At 39.5% G+C, this 24,281-nt stretch overlaps 2 protein-coding genes across 2 annotated transcripts in view; both read left to right on the top strand.

Moving 5' to 3' along the window:
• ADAMTSL1 (ADAMTS like 1) overlaps window positions 1–24,281 on the top strand; it is a 406,966-nt gene that overhangs the window by 51,831 nt on the left and 330,854 nt on the right. Inside the window, exon 3 of the mRNA XM_027616409.2 lies at window positions 11,745–11,790. Coding sequence (XP_027472210.1) covers window positions 11,745–11,790 — 46 coding nt within the window. The remainder of the gene's footprint in view (window positions 1–11,744; window positions 11,791–24,281) is intronic.
• LOC113934850 (fatty acid-binding protein 5-like) lies at window positions 10,459–11,034 on the top strand. The gene has a single exon (XM_035723722.1). It carries the CDS (start codon window positions 10,516–10,518, stop codon window positions 10,921–10,923), a length of 408 nt encoding a protein of 135 aa, XP_035579615.1. The 5' UTR covers window positions 10,459–10,515; the 3' UTR covers window positions 10,924–11,034.

The following is a 24,281-nucleotide window of genomic DNA, read 5'->3' as shown; positions in this document are numbered from 1 at the left end:
TTATTTTAAGTTGCATCCTCCACAATGTCCCTTAGTCTCACTTTGCTGTAATTAAAAGTCATTTTTGTTCACACCACTTTGAGTTCTCTTTCTATAAACTGGCCCATGTTATAGTTACGTGTATGGCACTGTCTCCCACTATACATATGAGCAGCTTATGGGCACAGGTTTTATCTTGCTTGTCTTTATATCTTGCGCAGAGTAGGTACCTGCCCGGTTCAATGTTGGATGAATTTACTGAATAGAATATAGGGCCAGGAACGTGGTGCTGTAGGGCTGTTTCTGAGTAACCCTTTCTCCCATCACACTCTTAGGATACATGGGGCCCATATGGGACATCGCACCTAAGATACTATTTTCTTAAATACTTCTCTCTCCAACTCCTTTTGTATTTAGTATCCAGACCATACCCACTAGTTGTTGACTATGAAGTAGACTGTTGTGTGTTTTATGTGGACTGGTGTGGATTTTTCCCAATGATACTATAACTTCGAAAGAGTCAGAAAGATCATCATTTTCCTATCTTTCCCAGTGCCTTGCATAGTACTAGTTCAGACTGGAAGCTCAACAGATGTGCAAAGTGACTATAAATCTTAAAGAATTATACAAAAGCTTGTTAGCCAGAAGCTCTGCAACGCAATGAGGGCTCGTTTTCACTGTCAGACTGCTTACTGTACATTTTCTCATTAGATTTTCTGAGAAGTATGCTTGGAGCTGTGTCTGGCTTCATTAGAAGTTGGGCATGATCATTATGGTTTACATTGTCATTGTTCTCGCTTTTTGCTTTTTTGATTGCATGAGAATATTCCTCATGTTCATAACCTCAGCCCATATTTGTGAGAATGCAATGCCTTGTTGTAGCATGTCTGTCTTTGAAGAACAGGCAGAGATATGTAAAATCATACTTGTTTGGAAAAAAAACTTGGCAGGGATTTTTCTAGTTGTAATTTAGAACATACCAAACATTCATAATAGCAAATAAACCAATTTGAAACTCAGAGGACAAACTCCAAAATTCAGTCTACAGTATCCTCACGTGAGTCTAAATTTTAATTTAACAGCTCTGCAGCCTCTTAGCTGCTGCTAGAGAATCTGTAAAAGTTAGAGAAATTTCCTTTGTTTCCTATGGTAGAGAAAAGATCAAATGAGCAGAAGGAATGTCTTCTCAGAATGTCTTCTCCAAACCTACATCATTTCCATTCATATTGAATTTGTTCTCTACATGAAGTTTTAGTAACCCTCTCTGTATACATGAACCAGGGTCTCCAAGCTGGTACAAAATTCAGAATGTTTTTATAATGAGAGATTAGTATAGAGCAGAAGTGTTGAATTATAAAACTAAGGTTACAAAAATATGTTACCTATGCCAAAGAAACACTTTTAAGTCAAGGCCTTGATTCATGGCACTGTTTTAAAATTTGGGCCTCTGCTACCCCCCGTCCTGTTTAAAATTGCTTTGAAAATGCAGCTTTTAGGCCAACTGTTCTTTTGGCTTCTTTGGCCATGTTGGAACCTCTGGCAGATTGAGAAGAGCTAGTGTGACATTAAGGCTGTGTCTGTTCCCAGCCAGCTCACCTACTGATGGATGATGCCTGGCAGCATGCCTCCTTGTTGTTTGTTGTATTATTACGACAGAAAGCATTTCAAAAGCTACATTTATCAAGTTGTCATAATAGTTTGGCTTGTATATCTATCTACTCAGAAAAAAAAATAAATCTCTCCCTTCGCGCTAATCTGTTCGAGGCACGTGATGCATCACATGAAGAAGAGGCCATCCAAAATGAATAGGGCATTCTGCGTGAATGTGGGGACTTTTCAAATAAATGCCTAAAAGAAGAGATATTTTTTATGCATGCATTTGAAAGTCCCATAGCACCAAAGAACTGTCTTTCCCTTGCTTCAAGGGTACTTTTCTGTTGCGGGTTGTATGTGTTGCAGATGCATTATTTCTAGAATTTTGGTGACTTTGTTGAAGGAAGGAGGTTTAACCTCAAGGAGGAAAAACATTGAAGTTTGCCACAAAGAAGGTCAAAGACACCGTTTAATGTTTAAGATCGGTTTTTCATTGGCAAGTGTCACCAGATTAAGCATTATTTGTTTGTTTTTTAAGATTATATTTATTTATTTGAGAGAGAGACTGAGCACAAGCATGTGGGTAGGGAACAGAGGGAGAGGGAGAAGCAGATGCCCTGCTGAGCAGGGAGCCTGATGTGGGGCTCAATCCCAGGACCCTGAGATTATGATTATGATCTGAGCCAAAAGCAGATACTTAATCAACTGAGCCATCCAGGTGCCCTAAACATTACTTCTTATGGAGAATCTTGTAAGCAAGTTTCTTATTACTTGAGATAGGCGGTTGGAGTGCCTGGGTGGCTCAGTCATTAATCGTCTGCCTTCGGCTCGGGTCATGATCCCAAGGTCCTGGGATCGAGCCCCGCATCGGGCTCCCTGCTCGGCAGGGAGCCTGCTTCTCCCTCTCCCACTCCCCCTGCTTGTGTTCCCTCTCTCACTGTGTCTCTCTCTCTGTCAAATAAATAAATAAAATCTTTAAAAAAAGAGGGAGAGATAGGTGGTTGTCTGGGAGCTCATGGCTGTTGGAGGTGGGTAGAGAGAGATTCAAAGTCTTTGTCTGGAGTAAACATGTACTCATTAAATGTTTGTTAAAAATATTTCAAATCTAGGGGTGCCTGGGTGGCTCAGTAAGTTAAGTGTCTGACTCTTGATTTTGACTCAGGTCATGATGTCAGGGTCGTGAATCAGGGCTTGAGAGTCTCTCTCTCCCTATCCTCTGCCCCTCACTCACTCTTGCTCTTTCTTTCTCTCTCAAAAAAAAATATTTCAAATCTATTAATGTTAATAAAGCACTCACTGGGGATGCATACTAGGACATCTCCAATTATTCAGAGATATAGTATTTAATGAATATATAATATAAACATGGTTATCTGTAGATACTTTTTTTATTGAGATATAATTGACATATAACATTGTACAGGTTCAGGATATACAGTGTGTTGATTTGGTGGGTTTTTTTTCCCATTTTTCTCATTCCCTACCCCCCCTTCTCTTTACAGTCATCAGCTCATTCTCTGTATTTGTAGGTCGGCTTCTATTATTTGTTTGTTTATTCATTTGTTTTGTTTTTTAGATTCCACATATGAGTGAAATCATATGGTATTTGCTTTTCTCAGTCTGACTTATTTTTCTTAACATAATACCTTCTAGGTCCATCCATGTTGTTCCAAATAGCAAGATTTCATCCTTTGTTATGACTGCATAATATTCCATTGCATATATATGTGTGTGTATATATATATATATACACACACACACACATATATATACACATACATATATATACACACATACATATATATATTTATATATATATCTCACATCTTCTTTATCCACTCACCAGTCAGTGGACACTTAGGATGCTTCTGTATCTTGGCTATTGTAAATAATGCTGCAAAAAACATAGGAATGCCTATAGCTTTTCAAATTAGTGTTTTCATTTTCTTTGAGTAAATACCCAGTAGTGGAATTATTGGATCATATGGTATTTCTATTTTCATTTTTTGAGGAAACTTCCTACTATTATCCACAGTGGCTGCACCAATTACATTCCCACCAGCAGTGCACAAGGGTTCTTTTTTCTCCACACCCTCACCAATACTTGTTATTTCTTGTCTTTTTTGTTTTAGCCATTCTGATGGTTGTGAGCTGATATCTCATTGTGGCTTTGATTTGCAGTTTTCTGATGATTAGTGATGTTGAGCATCTTTTCGTGTGTCTGTTGGCCATCTGGATGTCTTCTTTGGAAAAACGTCTATTCAGGTTCTCTGCCCATGTTTTTGTCAGAATGGTTTTTTTTTTTTCTTTTTATCTTCTTTTTGGTGTTGAGTTGTATAATTTCTTCATATATTTTGGATATTAACCCCTTATCAGATATATAGTAAAAATTTTAAGGCATACAACATACTGATTTGATGCATCTACATATTGCAATATGATTGCCACTTTTGTATTAGCTAACACATCTAACGTCACATAGTTATCATTTCTTTTCTGTGGTGGGAACAGTTAAGATCTCTCTTAGAAACTTTGAAGTTTATGATACAATGTTTTTATCTATAATCACTATGCTGTGCATTAGATTTCCAGGACTTATTTATCTACTAGTTGCAAGTTTGTACTCTTAAACTACATCTCCCCAATTCCTACACACACACACATACACACACACACACACACACACACACACACACACACACACACACCTAGTCCCTGATAACTACCATTCTATTCTGTTCTTAGGTAGATCCTTTTTGAAGAAGGGGTGGTGCTGAACTTGCTCCTCTTGCTGGGACCAAGCCCCACACACATAAAGTTTCCAAATGAACCAGGCTCATTTTGATTCTCATGAAAGACGTTCTAAATTAGAATTAAATGGTAATTATTTAAACATGGACTAAAATGCAGAACATTAAAGACTTACTCTTCTTAAGCAAAAGAGTGAAACAGAGATAAGGGAGGGAAGAGAGCACAGGATTTAGGACACCCACCAATAACATGCCCTCTAACTCCTTTCTCTCTCCCATGCAAGCCAAGATCACCACTACCCATCTGTGATGCACAGACTCCAGTTCTTCTGAACCCTAGGTTTTCATCATCAGGTTTGACCTGTGGATGAGGACAGTGAGCATCTGAGGATAGCTTTATACACAGAGTCCAGAGGTTCATGTAACTTCCTTCTTAATGACTAAGTTGATTGGTATCAAGTGTTGTTTCCTGAAAGAACCTCTTACAGTAATGTGTCTGTGGAAAAAGAAAAGCAGCCCAATGGTGCATTTGCACTTGGTCCTCTTAAGTGTTCTCAGAATTTGTTATTCCTCTTGAGGTCTTTGTAAAAAAAAAAAAAAAATCCCAGAAATGTAGAAGTGCTTTAACTGGCTCCTTGGGGACATCTTCCTGCAAGATAGTTCCAGTGAATACTGCAATGTTCAAATTGAAGTAAGGGAGGAAAACCTGCACCAACACTACACAAAATCCTGGTTCCAGCTGTAAGTCTGCTTATCTTGTCTAATCTATGCTCATTTTAGGCTCCACAGTCTAAAGGACCCAGAGTCCTTCCATCAGCTTGAACAGCTGATATGGTTTTATACCTGTTCTCTTGTGAAGAGCTCATGGTTTCCATCCAGATAACTAAACAGAGAGAGATAAGCAGATGAACAGTCATATTTTACAGTTCTTTGCCCATGAGCCCATATTTGAAAGCCAGCAGGTATTCCAAGAAATACCTGCTCTGACTGAGTAGCACCCTTTGCTTTTTGGAAATCAAAGGCAAAGCTTCATGAGCAGTATTTAAGAATCCTCGAGTCTTAGGGTGCCTGGGTGTCTCAGTCGGTTAAGTAGCTGCCTTCAGCTCAGGTCAGGATCCCGGAGTCCTAGGATAGAGCCCCAAATTGGGCTCCCCACTCAGGGGGTGTCTGCTTCTCCCTCTGGCCTTCACCCCTCTCATGCACTCTCTCTCTCTCTCTCTCTCTCTCTCTGTCTCAAATAAATAAATAAAATCTTTAAAAAAAAAAAGTCCTAGGGGTGCCTGTGTGGCTCAGTCACTAAGTGTCTGCCTTCGGCTCAGGTCATGGTCCCAGGGTCCTGGGATCGAGCCCCACATCGGGCTCCCTGCTCTGCGGGGAGTCTGCTTCTCCCTCTCCCACTCCCCCTGCTTGTGTTCCCTCTCTCGCTGTGTCTCTCTCTGTCAAATAAATAAAATCTTAAAAAAAAAATCCTAGAGTCTTAAACACACAGTTACCATACTTTCCTGAAACTCTTTACTGACACCAAGGATGAGTCTGGTTATGTCCCCAGAAGAATGTTTGCTTAGGGAAGAAATGCGAAGAATTTTGAGATAAAAATTGATGTGTTTTACCCATTTTTTTTTATTCTTAGTGAGAGATAAGTTGAATATGCCTCCCTCTCTTAAAGACTAAAATTATATAAGAGGGAGGGTGAGGAAGTAGGGGACCAACAAGTTGCTAAAGCCTGGAAAGAGAGCTTTAATTTTCCATGGTAATTCATCTCTTCTATGGTTGTCAAATTATGGTAATTGAAACTAAGATATCAGGATTTTAAGAACTGGAAGAGTTTGGATGGCTTTTTGTGTGTTAATGAGAGACCAATAAAGTGTGCCTCAAGCTTGCACTAATCTCATTATAAGTGAATTAAAGTCTGACTAATTCAGAAATAATAGCTTGTGATTGAGATGATTTCCATTTTTGAGAGAAGGAATTAAGTCAAAATTAAGAAATGACCGGCTACGAGTAAAGTGCTAAAATAAATAAATAAATAAATGAATAAGGAACTTTCCATTACAAATCTGGTTTGGAATATATTTGAATATTTCTATTTTGTTCTTTCATATTCAACCAGTTCCAGGCCCTTAATTGGTACAGTCCTTAGTTCACTAAACGCAGTCTGAAACTGTTCTATAGTTTACGTCAAAAGGAGGCATTTACTTAAAATCTCTGTTATCAGTGGACTATAACTTGCTTTGGAGACCATTTTGGATTGAAATTTCTGTTTTATTTCATTCCCAGAGGTGAATTTTATTTTGCTTAAATGTGAAGGAAACCACTTGGCTGTTTTATGTTAATGAACTGTTAAAGAAAGGAAGAAAATATTTTTTACTGCTTGACCCTCAAATGAGGCTTTTGTGCCCAGATAAATGCCTTGGAGGAAGAAATTCACACTTGGCACGAATTAAATCCTTGTGGTGGATTAGTCACTTCATTAACTTAAATAAAATTTATATTCAGGCTTAATAAATTTGAACTTTTAAAAAGTAAAAGCTTCTCTGCACTGAAGTTCTTTCATGTTACATTTTATAGAGGAGTGTGGTTCTCTTGGAGATGTTCCCGATGTACAATGTGTGTCTAGGTATCTTTTACTTACTAAAAGTGAATTTACCAGAACTGACGAGCAGCTGATAAACTGATACGGTAACAATAAGGTGCGGTTAAACCCCAGGCCAACTCTGCTTGGTTTCCCAGATTTCATCTAGTATTAATATTTTACGCATCTTTTTTTTTTTTAAGATTTTATTTAGTTATTTGTCAGAGAGAGAGAGAGAGAGGGAACACAAGCAGGGAGAGTGGGAGAGGGAAAAGCAGGCTTCCTGCGGAGCAGGGAGCCCAATGCTGGACTTGATCCCAGGGCCCCTGGATCATGACCTGAGCTGAAGGCAGACGCTTAATGACTGAGCCACCCAGGCACCCCAATATTTTACACACCTTACGCACATCTTGTTCCTTTTTTTATTGTTTTACATGCTCCGGAGTTAGATAAATCTGAGGTCCAGTCCCTAGTTCTCTCTTTTCTCAATTCTCTCATCTATCAAATGGGAATAATAAAACCTTGCAAAATTGTCAGAAGCTTATTGATAATGTACACAGAATATGTAACCTTGGGCTGGATACCTATAGAAGGCACTCAATAGAGGCTAGAATTACTATTGTTATCCACAATTTTATAATGTCTTTCAGTAACGAGGACCTTTCCAAAATCCAGCATTACCATTTTAATATCATATTTCAGTCAATTAAATGGAATAAGCTCTCACTAAACAAAGTAATACTATCTAGTAAAGGGAAGGCTTAATTCAGGGGAAAAATTAAATTATTTGTAAATCAATATGAGGTGTTAGACAATTATCAGATATTCTTTGGAAATTGCAGCAAGTGTTTCTCCTTGTTTTGTGTTTGTTTGGTTTTTTTGCTAAGTAAGAAATAGAAATCAGTCTTTTATATTATGCGCCTTAATCTCCTATTTTTCAAGGATGCTTTTAAAACGTGCGTTTGTGGTTGGAAATATATGGGGACAGGCTCATTTAAGTTAATGAGGCAGGTTTCTTTCTGCTTGTTTTGGTTTCATTTTTAGTAAATGATATCTTGATAATAACCCCTTGGCATTTGAACAGAGCTTTTGTAAATTATCTCAGTTAGTGATCACAACTTGGTGTCCCACCGTCCCAACATACATTGGACTGATGAGAAGGGTAAGACCCCGAGAGGGCAAGAGGCTTATGCAAGGAGAAGAGCAAAGTCTATGAACTACATCTTCAAACACCTAATTTAGAATTGTTTTCGTTATTCCTTTCAGGGGGATAAGGCTAGGAAAGGAAAATAAAAGGAGGTGAAAAGCATAGAGCGTTAAGATCTTAATGATTAACACCAGAATTCACTTTTTTAAAGCAAGAAGTCATTATATCTCTTCGATTTTAAAACATTTGGTGGTTCCCCTTTGTCTATTGCCAAGTTCAAAATTAGAAGGTATTTCTCTCATCTAAAGTTCCCCATATAAATCCCAAACTCCAACAAAACCAAGCCATATCTTTTTATACCTCTGTGCCTTTGCCTGTGGTTTATTCTCTACATATTCTTAACCCTCTTTCAATATCTATTATCTTTTTATAGCTACTCTGCAATTAATTTATCAAATGTCTACCTAATGCTTACTGTGTGCTAGGTACTTTTGGAAGTGTTTCACAAATATTAACTCAGTTAATCTTCATGATAATCCCAGGAGATAAGGAATATTATCCCATTTTACAGATGATAAAACGGAGATATTAAAACTGCAGAAGAGGTCAAGATTCCAGTAAGAGGATTTTGGTTTCAAAGTGGGTACTCTGAACCATTACACCATGTCACCTATGTACTCAGAATTTTAAAACTGAAAAACTTATCACATTCAGTCAAGACCAATGTCTAAATGGCATGCCACCTGAGGCCCTCTGGGTTGTAGAATTCATTACCTTGCAAATTTACCATCAACTGGAGCCTAGTCATCATCTTTTTAGACTCAGAAATCTGGTATTTTTCAGCAATCATACAAAGAACAGATCCTTTTCTTGGAGTAGACTCACAATGACTTGGTCCATGAGATTAATGTTTCAAACTAGAATGCTAGTTTATTTATTAACTTACAGTGAAAAATAGGACTACCATGTGGACCAAAATACCCACATCAGCATGACAAGCACAGTCTGCCTCTCAGCAGTCCTGAGAAACCAGATCACTCTTGGCAAGTTGTTTGGTCAACATGGCATAGTAACGAGGGGTATTCCTGGGATGAACAGAACATTCGTTGGCATCCACTAAATTAGCATGAGGCATCTATATCATGATAGCAACAGCCTTGCCAATGGGACCTAGAGGATATGAAGTTCATTGGCCTTTTGCCTGGGACATTGCTGGGCTGGCCACTGACAACCATATATATCCGTCATTCTCTTCTTTTCTGTGATTGTAACACCTGGCCAGCCCCTCATTTCCTTTCCCACATTCTATTGTTAATGCATGTTAATGTCGTCAAACTGGTCACAGTCAGGTCTTCTGGCCTGGTACCTTTCCATTTTTAAGACAGCTTTTGTGTAATTATATTTTCAGATGCTATTCTCTTTTTGATAACATCCTCAAGACCTAATACAAATACTATCTAGCTTTTCCTAGACTGCATTATAACGACATTTTCTTAATACCAAAGACAAAATCATATTCATTCTTCTTTGTATTCCCAGAAGTAAATGCATTGCCCAGCACATAATAGGGGCTCAATGGACATTTGCTGAACAAACAAGTAAATTAGGTGGTGGTAAATCATCGTGATTATGAGTATAAGCTCTGAAGCTGGATGGCCTTACTTCAAATCTCAGCTCTACTCCTTAACACTTGTGGGATTTGGACAAATTACTTAATGTCCCTGAGCTTCAGTTTTCTCATCTGTAAAATGGGTATAATAATAGTACCCTATCTCCTAGGGTTCTTGAAAAGATTAAATAAATTAATACATATAACAAACTTAGAAATGTACCTGGGATTTTGTAACTATTAGTTATTAGTATAATCATTCTCTCAGCATTTTATATTATATTTTTACTTGTTTTGTAAAAAGTATGACTCATTTTGCAAAGAGCAGAGTACTGCTGTCCTTGTTTTAAGTGTCATCATTGAATATTTAATCAAAAATTGTTTTTGTTCACAGAAATTCAGTAAAATGGAAACTCCCATGTAGTGCTGATGGGAGTACAGAATGGTACAATTTTATGGAATGCGATTTGGCAATATTTATCAAAAGCCTTATAAAAGTTCATTCCCTTTAGTCCAGTAATTTCCCTTCTAGAAATTTATCTATCCTACAGCCAGTCAGAAACTTAAACAAAACATACACATGGACATAGTTTATCACACTATCATTTATCAAACCCCTAATTGGAAATTACTTAAATGACAAGTCATGGAAGAATGATTACAAATATTGTTATCTCATTTAACGGAATATTATGTAGCTCTCAAAGCTATGTCTTCCAAGTTATTTAACAATGTGGGAAAATGCTTCCAAAAATTTTTAAGTGGAAAAAAAAAAACCAAACTACAAAATAGTATAGGTGAGGGAAGCCACGCTCCCGACGCCCCACTCTGCTCTGCTCGCTAGGCCCGCCCGCCCGCGCCCACCATGGCCACCATTCAGCAGCTGGTAGGAAGATGGCGCTTAGTGGAAAGCAAAGGCTTTGACGAATACATGAAGGAGGTAGGAGTGGGAATGGCTCTGCGAAAAGTGGGTGCAATGGCCAAACCAGATTGTGTCATCTCTTCTGATGGCAAAAACCTCACCATAAAAACTGAGAGCACTTTGAAAACAACACAGTTTTCATGTAACCTGGGAGAGAAGTTTGAAGAAACTACAGCTGATGGCAGAAAAACCGAGACTGTCTGCAACTTCACAGATGGCGTGTTGGTTCAACATCAGGAATGGGATGGGAAGGAAAGCACAATCACGAGAAAATTGGAAAATGGGAAATTAGTGGTGGAATGCATCATGAATAATGTCACCTGTACTCGGGTCTGTGAAAAAGTAGAGTAAAAATTCCATCATCATTGTGGACAGGAATTAGCTGTGAGGATGAACAAGCTCGGTTCAATGAGCAAATCTCCATACTGCTTATTTTTTCATTACTGTGTTCAATTATCTTTATCACAAACATTTTACATGCATCCATTTCAAAGTGTTGATTTAATTAGGATGATCCCTTTGGTTAGTAAATAAATTTGTGCTAAAAAAAAAATAGTATAGGTGATGTGATTGCCTCCACACCGAGAAGAAATCAATAAAATCAAAATGATAGTGATTATCCTTAGATGAGTCAACTCTGGGAGATTTTGTTTTTGTAGTCTTCCTTTCCCAAAACCTCTACAATGAGCATGTATTTTAGAAGTAAAAATAATTCTTTAAGTACTGAGTTTTCATGCCCTTAGATGTGTGATTTTAAGACATGTTGAATAGTAAGTCCCATTTTTACCTTATGCTAGATCTACATTTTCTCAGTGAAATATCTCTTCGGTCTTATGCCAGAAATAATTAGGAAGACAGGATTCACTTACAGAAAACCTTGCATTAATATTTATTTGGCTAAATAAGCACCAACTGTAAATACTTACTTTGAAAATTTTTGGAAGCAAAATGAATGCTTAGTTTCCTCCCTCATAGAGAAATCTGTTTCCATGCATGACTTCTTAAGATAACACTGTTTAGTATTTGATAGGAACTTCTCTGAGAACATTGATGCTCAGAAGAAAAGAAAGACTCTTATTAGTATTAAGAGAAACTTGTTTTTATAAGCAAATAGTTTCAGTTTTGAGCCTTTCACAGGTAGTAATGAGTTTGTTTTTCTTTTTATCACCTAGGAGCTGTGAGGGAAGAAATATCCGATATAGAACATGCAGTAATGTGGTAAGTATTGAGCTTCTGTGATTGTGATAATGTATTTTTTTAAGAACTGAATAATGCTAAGCAGTTTTATGGATCCTGAACAAGAAATCAGTTAGTGTTTCAGTAAGAGTTATTCATCTCACCCTATAGTGACGATGCAACTGTAAAAAAATAGATATTTTAATGTTCCTCAATATAAACTTTTAATCAGATGGCCAGATTGAAACTAACTAGACTATTTCAAAATAGGGACTCTGTTCTGTACTTCTCTGCTTTCTGACTTTTCACATCTAAGTCCCTTGAGAACCAATAAGAGGAATGATAAAAGGGAAACCACTGGGGTCTTGTGAAATAAATATTAGTTAATCAAACTCAGATTTGACAGATTCATTCATTCATTCAACAAATACTGTTCCATGCCAACTATGTGTGAGGCACTGCGCTAGTACAAGGAAAAATAACATGTGGTCACTGTCTGGAAACATCTGTGATAAAGTAAGCGATGCAGAGAGAGAAGATAGATGTGCACATAACCACATTCTAGCACAAAGTATGACAAATGCTCGAAGAAAGGGATAAAATTGTTTGTGGGTTAAAAATGGAGAGACATCTGAAGGGTCGTCAAGGAAAAAGTGTTTTAGATGGAGCTTGAGGACCAGGAAAGCTGTGACTGATCCACAATGAGTATGAGGGAGTGACAGTCAGTCCAAGTAAAGGGGACACGATGGGCAACTTTCAATGCAGAAATAAATTAAGGTGTGCTCTGCATATGAATTTGTATAGGATTGTGCCTAGCAGTATGGAAGAAAAGAATTGAAAAATATTTTGAGGTTACGCCTTGAACAGATTTGAATGTTAGTCTTCCAAGCTTATATTAGTTCAGTGAATGATGGGGGACCACTAGAGGCTTTGGAGCAAGGGGATGATATTATAGTTTCTTTCACTTTAGGAAGATTAATTCTGTCATGATAGGAGGGATGCTCTGGAACAGGAAATCAATGGGGAGCAAGACTGAATCAGGGCTTAAACCAGAAGGAAATAGATGCAAGAGAGATAAAAATTAAGGTCCCTTTGCAAGACCTACCAAGCAATTTAATTTAGAATGATGAATTGAAGTGAGAATTAAGGAAACAGAGAGGTGTGTACATATTTAGAGCTCTTGCACTGGCCCATCGTCTGTTAGAGTAGCTCTTTCCTCACTATCTACATGATTGGCATTTTCCTTATTCCAGTCATCTCAAAGGCCACTTCCTCAGAGAGGTTTCCTTGATCACTTTATCTGATGTGCTTGTCCCACTGCCCGATCCCAACTCTCACAGCAATCTTGCTTCCTTTATAGTACTTTGACTTTCTTCATTGAACTAATCTCTACCAAAATTTATATTCTTTGATTACTTGTTTGTTTTCTGTTTTCCCGCTCTCGAATGTAAACTCCATGAGGATAGGAACCTCATGTATCATGTTCTCCCCTTTCTCCCCCCATGCCTGGAACTGTTGACTCACACACATTAAGCACACGATGGAAATTTGCTGAATTTAAATGAATACTCAGGCTTCTGAAAGAATGGTGGATACCATCATCAAAACTAGGCATATGGGGAGAGAGAAATGAGAAATTTGATTTAAAGACACTGTGGAGTTTGACATGGAGGCTGGACTTGTAGGTGGTATATTCAACTGTGCAATGGGGATTTGATCTCGGGAAAGGGATCAAGGCACGAACCATAGGAACACAAATAAGATGTATAAAATTTGAAGATTGGGAAGCAGTTCCTTAGGTAGAACATGTAGAATCATAAGAGGAGAAAAGCTCAGAACTTTGGTGAATGTCTGTATTCAGATAGAAAGAACAAGAGTGCCAGGTAAACCACAAAAGGCACCATGAGAGAAGTAGCAGAAGAAATAAGAATTACTAAAGGTGTTCAGTCGGATAAATGTTGCCAATAGGTTACACACTGAAAAAAAAAGCCTGCTGGGGCAATGGTTTATATGGGGTACTAGGAACAAAAAATCAAGATAACGGGGGTAAAAATGAGTATCAATGAGAAAATGGAGTCGATGGGTATAAGCTATTCTTATTAAATAGGAACAGAGGTATTTCATCATCTGTGGAGTCACATAAAGGTAGGTGGGTAGTTGGTCTGTTTGCAATGAGTAAACCTTGAGAAATAAGTTGATCTAAAAGGAGAGACTGATGATATGAGGTGAGGGCATACTTGATGCCCCAGGTCCCAAAGGAGACAGTGGGTGACAAGAAAAGGAATCCTGGTAAAGGAAAAGGCCATATGCTTCACTCAGAAAACAGAAGCAAACTGAGAAAGGAAGGATGAGGAACTAGAAAGACTTGGAAGAAAAGTTGAGGCTGCTCAGGATACACAGGTTCAAGCTTCCCTGTAGAGTTTTCTCTGTCACCTGCTGGAAATGAAGAGGTGAGTTGAACTTGAAGAAGTGAGCACAAAGACCTACAACAGCCACTGGGGGAATCAAGTGGAAGCCAGCAAAAGCAAAAGAGGGGGTTCAGCTGAGGCCAAAAAGCTTGATCTGACAGAGAACAAGGGGAGAAGGGTGTTAGGACTTAGTCCAGTGGTGCACTGGGGCAGGAATAGAGAAAACTGGCATTAGAGGTGACCTGCGGCCAGAGTACAGATGAGCTGAGCTGAGAGACCAAGATGAATGAAAAGTATGTATATTTTTAACCCCCGAATGGGGAGAGTGCATGCAACTAGAAGACATGATCTTTAGGAATCAGAGTTATTGTTCAGTGGAAAATTTTGCCTAGTTCATTTCCTTATTTCCACTGAGAACACTAGGTGCCACATAGGTTTAACTGCCGATTGGTTAGAAGAATCAAATCTGTAGTTCTTGAATTTTGAAAAAATGGTATTGACAGAGTTTGTTTTAGAAACAGTATAAAAAATGTTTAATGGAAATATACTTTAACTCATTGGTTTTCTTTACTATCCCTTTTAAAGTAGTGATATCTTGTATATCAGGGTTATTTTTTTTTTTTTAACTACCATGATGTTATATAAGAGTCTCCATAATGTCCATTCTGGTTCTTTATAGCTTTTAAAATAGTGGAAAGGGTCCAAACTCTCCTAAGTAGATGAATGCCTAAAGCATCATGAGCAGATGTCTGCCTACCCTTTCCTTAAAGCTCTTCAGAAATAGCCCACAATTTCCTTGCTATCATTATGAGCACTTTCGTGGACAGATGTAGGCTAAGACTCAGACCTAATTTTATTTAAAACCCACAATGTTACCTGAGCCAATTCTTTACAGCTTGCAGATTCAAACTGACCCTGAGTTTTTTATGAGAATCTAAAGTCTTCAAATCATTTGAAGCTTTTTTTTTTTTTTTTTTCTGGCTTTTGGCCACGACAGAAGCAACATTGCCAAAAACACAAACGAAAAATCTCATAAGAAAGAATCTTTTCATAATCACATTCCAGTTTCTCAAACTAAGAAGTTCAGGGCAATTCAGTTAAATATTCCCCTTTTAAATACTTGTTTTGGAAAAACTCAAGTGTCTCTTGTTAGCTAAGCCTCCAGGGTCAGTCCTTAATCCCTGACAGCTTCCTGAGGTTCTTCTGAACCTCTTCTCCCCAGATTCACCCTCTTTTTCTATTCTTCATAGGTGCCGCATATGACATTTCTTCAGGTTCTTATTCTTCGAGGCTGAGGAAGAGAAAGTATCTCCTCGCTTTTCTAATTTTTCTGCATTGCCTGAAAAATCAGCTCACATGCTTTTATGGTTTTCTTGTCAATCACTCTACACCCGGGGGGCGGGGGAGGGGGGCGGTATCAATAAAGGAAGTTCCCATGATGTTTGCCTAGTTCTCATAGTCATGCTACCTTCTTTTTTTTTAAGATTTTATTTATTTATTTGAGAGAGAGCATGAGCAGGGGGAGGGGCAGACGGAGAGGGAGAAACAAGCTCCCGACGGAGCAGGGAGCCCGATGCGGGGCTCGATCCCAGGACCCTGAGATCATGACCTGAGCCGAAGGCAGACGCTCAACCGACTGAGCCCCCCAGTCGCCCCCATGCTACCTTCTTCTACTATTTCTAGCTGGTCCAAGTAGACTCTTTTCATTTCTAAGGACATAGCGCGTTCAACCTTCCCCATTTCACAGTCCCTGCTCCCGTGTACGAAAGTGGCAGGCCCCTCTCTCTCTGTAAGGAAAGGCTAAGGGTACTATTGGGAAAAACAATAGGCGTCAACTAACAAACCACTCCAGTGGGTCATTCAGGTCTCAGACCTTCCCTGGGACTCCTCAGAAAGGTTACCTTAGGTCGCATCTTCAGGCTTATTCAAATTAGACCTCAAATCTGGGCCCCTTGATCTGAAGTAGGCATTTTAAATGGACTTTCAAAGTGTTTAGACTAATATCGTGTTACTTATAAACTGTTTCTTTGTCACCATCCTTAATCTTCACAAGAGTTTGGAAGCCACATTTCTGTATCTCTTCTAGAACTCTTCCAGAGCTGAGTAGGCAGGGAATTCTGTGCTAGGGGGGGTCACAGAAGGTCCATATCTGATTTTCTCACCAGTGTACGTCCAGTGTCTAGCACTAATTGTCTAACAACAGCTTCTGAAACTGTGTCAGGGAACACAGCCACCTGACAGGTCCGCCCTGGGATATTTTAAATATTCAAAGGAGCAACAGCGATGCTTGACATGTGTTGGGCACTATGCAAACTACTATATCATGCTATATTCCTTTCTGTGACATCTTTGCAAAGTTGGTGAATAAGCCTCAAACCCAGTTCTCCTGAAGCTTTGATTAAAAACAAGTACCGTGAGGGGCACCTGGGTGGCTCAGTCCATGAAGCATCTACCTCCAGCTCAGGTCATGACCCCAGGGTCCTGCGATCGAGCCCCACATTGGGCTCCCTGCTCCTTGGGGAACCTGCTTCTCCCTCTCCCTCTGCCTGCTGCTTCCCGTGCTTGTGCTCGCTCCCTCTCTCTCTTTGTCAAAATAAATAAATAAAATCTTAAAAAAAAAAAAGCAAGTACTGTGAAAAAATCAACGTGGGACCGGAGATGAGGGTGGCAACTTCCCAATCTGATTTCATACATTAAGAAGTTTTGCAGTACTCAACAAGTGCAAACTTACCATGAGTAGATAAACCTGGTTATTATGAATGAAATAAAAGCTACTATATATTTTTTCAAATAGCTACTAAGTCATTAAAATGCAAATACCTATTGAGTTGTTTGGACCTAACGACTTAATCAATGGAACTGTTAGGTATTCCTTTTGGCCTAGGGGTGCTATAAAAAATTACTGAGATATGACAGGGGCTATGAACAGATGAAGCTTAGCAACCTCTATCACGTGGTAGGCTTTCAACACATATGACGAATGAATGAATGAATGAATGAATGAATGAAATCCTAAATAAGGTAACATTTGAGTGCAGCCTTTCAAAATGATAGGAATTTTTCCAGGCTACGATGAGAGAGAGAGTGTTATAAAAAATGGAAATGGAATTCATTGAACAATTTCTGCTGTGACATACTGTGTCCCAGGCACTTTCTCTAGGCAATGGGGTACCATAGCTACAGAGAAAGGTAAGGCCCTGCTCTCATGAAACTTACTCTCTAGTGAGAGAAAGCAGATTATAAACAAATAAAGAAAGAGGAGTGTGACAATTTTGGAGTGAACGATTCTGAGGGAAATCAAGCAGGCATAAAGAGTGACACGGGGGAAGCTACTGTGTATGGGGTGGTCAGAAAATTCTCTCTGACATGACCTTGGGGCCCCATTAGTACATGCGAAGGGAGAGGCATGAACTAACCCAGCTTCTCGAGGTCATTTTATGAGGTATGGTATTTTATCCGTGCTGAGGAGTCTGAATATACCCCCAAGTGTCATTCTGCAAGGGGCATTCATAGCCTCTGACTAAGGGCAATGGGCATTATTTGCAAGAGGACTAGAAGGCTGACAGCAAGGCAATTGCTCTAATCACCCCTTTCTGTGCATTTCTCTTCTAGGCCCAGAGCCGGTCAGTCTCAGACTGAAATATATGAAAGGCAGTGGAAGTTTTTCTTAACCTCAAGTAACATGTTTCTTACCTGATAAAAGAAATTCTGAGGGAAAGAATGTTGGTTTCTTCCTAATAATGTTCAAAACCCTCCCCCTACTCCACGGGGCTTCCAGAGGGCGCCCTGGGCATCCAGAGTGGTCCTCCACAAGGCTGACTAGACTCAGGAGCACTGGACCTAAGAACTGTTCTTCCTGCTGGATCCATTCATGATTCCCTCATTAATGACCCATCCAGCTGAAGAGCAGGAATTTTCCTTATACTGTAATCTTCCTTGAGAAAGAGAGCACTCTCATTTTAAACTCTGACAGCACATGTCTCTCCTAAGTAACTTTATTAGGACTTGAATTGTAAGTTAATATAACAAAATTGGGGCCAGCCTCTCCTGTCTTTACCCTTGTGCATTTAGCCTTGTAATGGCCATCTCTGAGGGGCCATCAAGATGTGTGGCAAGGAGCTGAGAGTGATCTAAAGGACACACTTCATTTTTCAACCCCATGGACGTGAAGGACTAGAAAAACCGTAATCTCTAAGTGGGCTGCCACTTAGTAGTTACGTGCTTTTGAAACAAAATTCTTTAATCTCTGTTTTCTTACCTGTAAAAATACCCTTCTTATATATATCCAAAGAATGTTAATACAGTGTTTATGGTAGTTGAAAAATTGGAAACAAATGGAAAGGGGCTGGTTAAATAAACTGTGGTATGTCCATACCATGGAGACTATACAGTCATTAAAAAGAGTAAGTCGGAGCTGTATGTACAAGCCTGTAGAGTTTTTCCAAGACATATTTAGTGTGCAAGAAGCAGGTTGTGGAGTAATGTCTTTAATATGATCTCAGTCAGTTTTTAAAAAAATCCCCAAACTGAGGTCTGTCTGGGTGTGTGGTATACCACACAGTCTTGAAGGACACATATCCAATTGATCACAGTGATGATGTTGTGCAGAGAGAGATTTTGAGTAAATGAAAAAGGACTTTCCTTTTTCTATTCTGTATACTTTTGTAGTACTTTTGATTTTTTACAGTGAACATATATATTCTTCTATTACAGGTATAAATTTAAAAATATAAAAAAGAAAATGAGGTCGGGGCAAAATAGTTTGAAAGTCATTAAATATATATATTTATTTTTGAAAGTTTGAGGGAAAAAATTCACAGTTTTTCTGAGGATTACATGGGGAAACATCGAAAAAGCTGTGAGCATGCTCAGTAATGTTGGCTCTGCCCTCCCTCAGTCCCTTTCTTCTACTCCGCCTTTCTGTGGTGAAGTACTCTTTCCAGGAGAATACGCTGTTTACAAAAGTGAAAATTAGATCACTTTAAATTCCTGAAGGTCAGCCTTATTGTGTGACATCATGGAGAACTTTTCTTGATTATTTTGTCAGATAAACAGTTCCAGGTATTCTGGAACAAGAATATTTGTCCTCATCTCTGGCAGAAATGCAGGTTTATAATGCCCCTTCCTTTGGATGAAGTATAGGAAAACAGACTCTTTTTTAAGATTTATTTATTTATTTATTTATTTGAGAAAGAGAACACAGGGGGAGGGGCAGAGGGTGAGAGAGAATCTCCGGCGGACTCCCTGCTGAGCAGGGAGCCCCACACAGGGCTCCATCTCAGGACTCTGAGATCATGACCTGAGCCAAAATCAAGAGTCTGAGGCTTAACTGACGGAACCACCCAGGCGCCCCGGAAAACAGACTTTCTATACTATACTCCATAGGCTGAACAGTTAGGTCTCTGGCAGCCTTATGGCTTGGCTTTCTTTGGCCAGACGAATGCTTGGTTGGAATTGTTGTATATTCTCAGGAACATACCCCGGGGGACCAATCAATATTCCCCCCCACTAACAAGCCTCACTTCCTACAAAGCTAGAATGAATGTAGAATGGTGACTTAACTACTTGTAGGGCTTTGTGCTTTCTGTGTGTGTGTGTTTTTCCCTTTTAACATTGAGAATCACTATTGCTGAAACAAAAGGATGTTCTTTAGGGAACACATTTTCAGGAACATCTTGATTTTCCCGACTTGGACCATAATTCTTTCTATTTATGCTGAAATTAGTAACAAAGGAAAATAATATTTAGGGGGCAAGAAGTGCTAAGTGACTTGTATTGTTTCCCTGTGGACAGATTCCCTGTCCGAACCTCTCTTAGCACCAGTGCTAAGCAAGCTTGGACCATCCTGCAAATGAATTAATCTCTAAGTGCAAGTATACAGCATGCCATGTGGATAACTGGAGGTTGATTTTGGTTCAAAATACATCATTTCTCTTTCAATAGTTAAAACACCGAGCCTTTAGAATAAATGGTTGAAAATATCTGCAGCAATTACTCCGGGAAAAAAAACAAAAAGCCCTCATATTTTATGACTGTTTTATCATTTGTGGCATAAAGAAATAAACATTTTTTTAATGATTCACAGATTCCTTCATTTGGTGGATCTGGTGGATATAGATCTCTCTTCAGTGCTTATTGCTAGGCAGCCAGCCAAGTTTTGGGGAATTTTCCTCCCCAGCGGGTTGGGCCCTTCTGCTTTTTTTTCTCCCCTAGGCCTTCTTTTGACTGCAGCACACATTTCTTTTCTTTTTAATGCTTCTTCTGACATGTCTTTATTGGACCCCTCTGAAGTCTCTCTACTTTTCCTTTCGCCTTCATGTGGTCTCTTGATGTGTTTCTTATCCTCTGCCTCAGCTTTTTACTCTCTGGGAGGGGTGTGACGTGAACATGACCATGGAGAGAACCCAGGCTGGGCCACTCTGCCGTTGCTCCCTCTGTGGTTGGGCAAGCTCTTCGGACTGCCCACAGCCTCAGTTTTCTCAATCATGAGTGGAAATGAGGGACATGTTCACCTCACAGTACTCCTCTACAAAAATCCGTGCAATGACGTAACTACATGGGAGACCTGCAATGAATTTTCATTCCTTCTGCCACCTTAGATTGGCAAAGACGGGTAAGGGATGGTCTTCCAAAAGAGCTAAATTCCCCCGCTGAGGATGATTTTGCCCTCATCCCTAACTCAAGATAATATGAAGAACTCCAAATTGTTGGGGAAAATACAAAAGGAAATATATTGTTATGACTAATTTCTGCTGAGTGGCATCCTTCTGGTATATTTAAAGGCTATAGGGGAGTTACCCCCCCCCCAAGTTGGTCACAGCTTATTCTAAGCCAGTGACATCCCCTGGAGACTGTCAGAGGGAGCGTTGACAATACTTGTAAATAGCCTTTGAGTGATACGAGCTGGCCTTCTGGCCTCCCTGCAGTCACATGTTCTAGTTCACGCATGTAATGCTAAATGATAAGAACTCAGAGTGCCTCACATAGCAGCCACGTTCTTTTCCTGTGGAATGATAGCTAACTGTCAAGCAACTGCTTTCTTAAGGCTGTTAGTACGAACAGGAATGCCTGCATGGTCCACTCAGAATTTGTTTCCTTCGGTACCATCATGATCATTTGCCATTATTGAAACTCTCGGAGGAAAAAGGTCAGCTAGACCTTTTGCAGGTGTGTGTCCTGTTGCTAATGGTCCAGTCCAGGTTTGATAGATTTTTGAAGGGAAGAAAAACCCTTCGTTGATTCACCTGATGCAGGGGATTGAAGGATTGTCTATCATTTCCTTAGAGTGTTGGGATTTATCGGACTAGAAAAGCTGGTGTGAGTCTCTCTCCCAGCTAGCTCCATGAGCACAGGCAAGCGCCTTTCTCCTCTCTGTACTGGCATCTCTGTGGAAAATGACTGGAACACGGATTGTACACCTCAAAGGGATCCTGGCAAAGTCATAGATCTACAGAAGATCCGAATTAGAAAGGAATTCATTTGTTTTGGTTATCTGTCCGGTGCCAGGCTGAGGGCTAGTGACTAATTCATTTAATTCTCACACCACCTTGAGAGGTTTTACCCTGATTTCACAGATAAAGAAATCTGGACATTTAAAGAGATAAAATACTTTACCTAGTGGTTCTAGTGGTGCTGCTAGGTTTGTATAAGGCCAAAACCCCATGTTCATCTCAGCATGATGCAAGAGGGTGTATCAGTGATCTAGACTGACTCATTTAGCAAATAAAAAAAACTAAAATACAAAAAGGTTAAGGCTCAAGCGTTTTTACAACAGACACTTTTTTTTTAAGGAAAAGAGATATTCAAATAAGTTTACTATAGCAATTATAATCCTTCAAGGCTAAAAGTGTATGAACTGCTGAGGAATTTAAATGTGCAACTCAAATGCAGCAGAAAAGGCAAATCTAAGCATCCTTGCTGAAAACATCCCAAATTCCCTCTCCTTTGAGCTTCTCCTCCTGTCAAGAGGATATAAATTTACTGAGTCAATACTTCTCAAAACCTACTCTCTCAAGTCCTAGTTTCTGAATTACACAAAATGCGTGCTGGCCTCCGGTGACCCAGATAGAAGCTCAAAGCGGGGATTTGATAGTGACTTTGAAAGAAATTACTACTGCAGTTCTTCCCTTGGCAGAGTGCCTTGTGGAATGAAACTAAACAAGCTGCCATGCATAGGTTGCTAACGTGCAAATACTTGTTTGTGCTCAGCCTGCTCTCCATGAGACTCGAAATGATAAGCAGCATCAAATCTTCCAATTAACACCAAGATGTGTTGAAACTCAGGCAACACCAATTCCTCTGTTTTTTCCTCTAAGAGATCACTCCCAGACCTCTGTGCTGAGCCTTTTGAGCTAAGGCCATTATTTAATTAGCCCACTTTTGTACTGTATTGTACTTCTAGAAATCTTTTCTTCATATGTTTTTCTCTGCATTTTCAACATCCTCCTCCTTTTCAGAGGAAATTGTGAAATTTAAAGAGGCTATCTTGAATTGGACAGCCACATGCAGAAGAATGAAACTGGACCATTTCCCTACACCACACACAAAAAGAGACTCAAAATGGTTGAAAGACCTAAACGTGAGACAGGAGTCCATCAACATCCTAAAGGAGAACACAGGCAGCAACCTCTTCGACCTCAGCTGCAGCAGCTTCTTCTTAGAACCATCGCCAAAGGCAAGGGAAGCAAGGGCAAAAATGAACTATTGGGACCTCATCAAGATAAAAAGCTTTTGCACAGCAAAAGAAACAGTCCACAAAACCAAAAGACAACCGACAGAATGGGAGGAGATATTTGCAAATGACATATCAGATAAAGGGCTAGTATCCAAAATCTATAAAGAACTTCTTAAACTTAATACCCAAAGAACAAATGATCCAATCAAGAAATGGGCAGAAGACAGGAACAGACATTTTTCCAAAGAAGACATCCAAATGGCCAACAGACACATGAAAAAGTGCTCAACATCACTCGGCATCAGGGAAATCCAAATCAAAACCTCAGTGAGAGATCACCTCACTCCAGTCAGAATGGCTAAAATTAACAAGTCAGGAAATGACAGATGTTGGCGGGGATGCAGAGAAAGGGGAACCCTCCTACACTGTTGGTGGGAATGCAAGCTGGTGCAGCCACTCTGGAAACCAGTATGGAGGTTCCTCAAAAAGTTGAAAATAGAGCTACCATACGAGCCAGCAATTGCACTACTGGGTATTTACCCCAAAGATACAAATGTAGGGATCCGAAGGGGTACGTGCATCCCGATGTTTATAGCAGCAATGTCCACAGTAGCCAAACTGTGGAAAGAGCCAAGATGTCCATCGACAGATAAATGGATAAAGAAGAGGTCGTATATATATATACAATGGAATATTATGCAGCCATCAAAAGGAATGAGATCTTGCCATTTAGAATGACCTGGATGGAACTGGAGGGTATTATGCTGAGTGAAATAAGTCAATCAGAGAAGACATGTATCATATGACCTCACTGATACGAAGAATTCTTAATCTCAGGAAACAAACTGAGGGTTGCTGGACTGCTGGGGGGTGGGAGGGATGGGGTGGCTGGGTGATAGACAGTGGGGAGGGTATGTGCTATGGTGAGTGCTGTGAAGTGTGCAAGACTGTTGAATCAGAGATCTGTACCTCTGAAGCAAATAATACATTATATGTTTAAAAAAAAAAAAGAAGATAGCAGAAGGGGGAAAATGAAGAGGGGGAAGTTGGAGGGGGAAGACGAACCATGAGAGACTATAGACTCTGAAAAACAAACTGAGGGTTCTAGAAGGGAGGGAGGTGGGGGGATGGGTTAGCCTGGTGATGGGTATTAAGGAGGGCATGTATTGAATGGAGCACAGGGTGTTATATGCAAATAATGAATCATGGGACACTACATCAAAAACTAATGATGTAATGTATGGTGATTAACATAACATAATAAAAAATAAATAAAGAGGCTATCTTGGAGGTTTGGCTGTATTTTTTTCTTTACAATCTTGTGATGAGCAAACCTACCCATGGCTCTGAGGATGTATTTAGTTGAGGCTTCAAATTCTCTTTGGAGTCCTGAGTGAAATATGGTCATCACAGAAGGATGGGGAAGGGAAGCATTATTTAGGTGTCTTTAC

The sequence above is a fragment of the Zalophus californianus genome, chromosome 13, assembly GCF_009762305.2.
Source record: "Zalophus californianus isolate mZalCal1 chromosome 13, mZalCal1.pri.v2, whole genome shotgun sequence".
Lineage (NCBI taxonomy): Eukaryota > Metazoa > Chordata > Mammalia > Carnivora > Otariidae > Zalophus > Zalophus californianus.
Note: the sequence above shows the minus strand (reverse complement) of the source record. Positions and strands in the feature narration are given on the sequence as shown.